General features: G+C 46.0%; 1 protein-coding gene across 1 annotated transcript in view; it reads right to left on the bottom strand.

The window, feature by feature from the left end:
* Positions 1 to 163: 163 nt before the first annotated feature.
* The window catches only part of ical1 (islet cell autoantigen 1-like), a gene marked incomplete in the record, with an annotated part of 23076 nt that continues 20644 nt past the window's right edge, over positions 164 to 2595 (bottom strand). The window contains 3 exon segments of the mRNA XM_014022211.1: positions 164 to 1222; positions 1301 to 1396; positions 1468 to 1752. Of these exon segments, the coding sequence (XP_013877665.1) occupies positions 1107 to 1222; positions 1301 to 1396; positions 1468 to 1752 (497 nt within the window).

Here is a 2595-nt window from a genome sequence, read left to right on the forward strand (position 1 = left end):
GTCCTGCTCTGATTGACAGGGGGCGGGACCACCAAGTTAAGAGACTCTTCTTCCAGACAATCAGGAGCTCATTAAGTCTTAAAATAATCCTGAATCTCATCCTAAGTCAGTGTTAGATTTCAACCTTAACTGGATTTGTTTCATTATTTTTCTTTTTGATAATTAATTAATTAATTTCATAATAACATGAAGCATTTTGTTTGAACCAGTTCAAAGTGCAGTTTTTTTCTACAGCAGGACTCTAAGAACTTCCTTCAGTCCTTCACAATAAGAGCGCCGATGTTACCATATTTTTCTATTGTCCACTTTAACCATCACTGCAGCTCAAATGGTTTGGACTTTTAAGATATTTTCAGGTTATATTCAGCCCCATTTATGTTTTATGTGTTTAATTTACTTATTAAAGTGATTTATTTTGACGTTTGAAATCATTTACACAAAACATAGTAGGTTTTTGCACCAAGGACTATTTGATTCCCCTTCTAATCTCAGACTTCAACACTTAATCTGAAACTTTGTAAATGAAGTACAAACCTCCCTTCTGACTAACCCTGATGAACCATCATGTGCTTCAAACGTTGCTGTGAAGAGATGAAAAATCACGCCTAAAGACAATAGTTTAAAAAGTGGTATTTGAACTAAAGGTGTTCAAGAAACGGTAACAGCTGGTGAAAAAGAAGATTTATTGGATTGGTTGAAGTTGTAGCTGAAGCCATGTCAGCAGTTTTTCACCTTCAGCTGTTTTTCTTGGGCTGAGAAGAAGCCTGGACCGGTTCTAAAGCAAACAGATGAGTGTGCCGAGGCCCAGAGAACTGCAGCCTCACAGAGCTGAGCTGAAACTGCTGCCTGACGGGCCGCCAACAGAGAGGGGATCAATGAGGTGGTTAAAAAGAGCCGGCTGGCTGTGCTTCATCACTGCAGGCTCGTCCAATCACAGCCCACCTTCACAACACACACACACAGCACAACACACACACACAGCAGAGAGCAGAACTGAGCCAGGACCCCTCAGGAGGTGTGGGTGGGCTGTAAACAGGCACTGAGACCAGATGTGTTTGTGCACAACCTGTGGAACAAACGTGACGCGTGGCCGAGGCGAGGGGAGGTCAGGCGTTGAGCAGCTCGTCTGCAGAGCGGCCGATGGCGTCGGGGTTGGAGAGCGGGTCCAGGTCAGCGAACAGGTTGAACCAGGCAGACATGTCTTTGGATCCTCCTGAAGCAGCTGAGGGGAAACAGAGGACGGGTTTGGACCAGAACTCTGCTTCAAACGTTAAGCTGACAGTCCACGGGGGAGTCGTACCGTTAGCTGCTGCAGCTGGAGGTTGAGCAGCTGCCTGGCTCTGAGCAGGTGGGAGCTGGAGGGGCGGAGCCTGGAACATGGGCGGGGTGGCCCAGCCTGCAGGACAAAGACAAGAGGTGAGGAGGAGCAGCTCACTGCTCTCTGACAGGATCAGACCTCCAGCTGACCTGTGGAGCTCAGGCTGTGATCCAGCAGCTGAGAGGGCAGGAAGCCTGTGGGGCTGGGAGGGTTGGAGGGGGGTCGAGCTGCYGGACCGCCGCTCGCCGCGGGGACGCTGGGAGGGTCGAACATCCCGAACGCGTCCTGCCACTCTCTGCTGAACTCATCACTGCCTCCTGGACCCAGGCTCAGGAGGTCTGTGAGGAAGGCCATGTCGCTGCGCTCAGCATCCTCCTCCTCCCTCAGACCGCTCTCACAGGGCAGGGACAGACCCCCTGACAGCAGACCACCTTCTCCAGGGGACAGAGGGGGACACYCATGAAATTAAAACCAGAGCAGAGGGTCGTCAGTGAGTTTGTCTCTGACAGAGAAAATTAGGAGGAAAAATAAGAAAATATGACTGAAGAATGAGGAGAAACAGCTGATGTTAGTCTGCATCGTTAGCATCACAGCTGCTAATCAGCTAACAGTGGTTCCCAAACTGTTTATCTTCTGACCCACAAAATATTCATGGCAAAGACTTGTGACCCCAAATATTACTGGTCTGAGTAATCAAACTGTTAATAACCCTAAAAACAAAGGCTGCACAAATATAAATATGTATTTATACTCATTTTGTGTTTTTGTAATAATTATAGGGAAAATATTACATCACCAATTATTTTATTACCCTTTAAATTGATTTCTGAAGTGCAGTGGTTCCCAAACTTTTCAGCTTTTGACCMACAAAATAACAGTAGCAGAGACCTGAGCCCACAACTATTTTTGGATGATAAACATTTGTATCAGATCAACTAAACATGGGCATAGTAACAATATTTTTATACTACATTTATATATTTTAGGCAACTAAGGCAAAAATGTAATTAATTTAGAAAATCTTTTCAGGACCCCACTTTGGGAAACACTGAGCTAACAGACAAAAATAGGTTTGAAAGCACTGAGCAGGACAGAAAATGAGCCATTATTTAAACAGATCAGCCTTATGGACCAGACTACCAGGATCTGAGTGGACGAAGACAACTCCGTCTTCATCACACGTCTTTGTCTCCTTCCAGCTGAAGACTAACACTAACGATGCTACACACACACACACACACACACACACACACACACACACACACACACACACACAC

Source organism: Austrofundulus limnaeus, unplaced genomic scaffold (genome assembly GCF_001266775.1).
Source record: "Austrofundulus limnaeus strain Quisiro unplaced genomic scaffold, Austrofundulus_limnaeus-1.0 Scaffold320, whole genome shotgun sequence".
NCBI classification, from domain to species: Eukaryota; Metazoa; Chordata; class Actinopteri; order Cyprinodontiformes; family Rivulidae; genus Austrofundulus; species Austrofundulus limnaeus.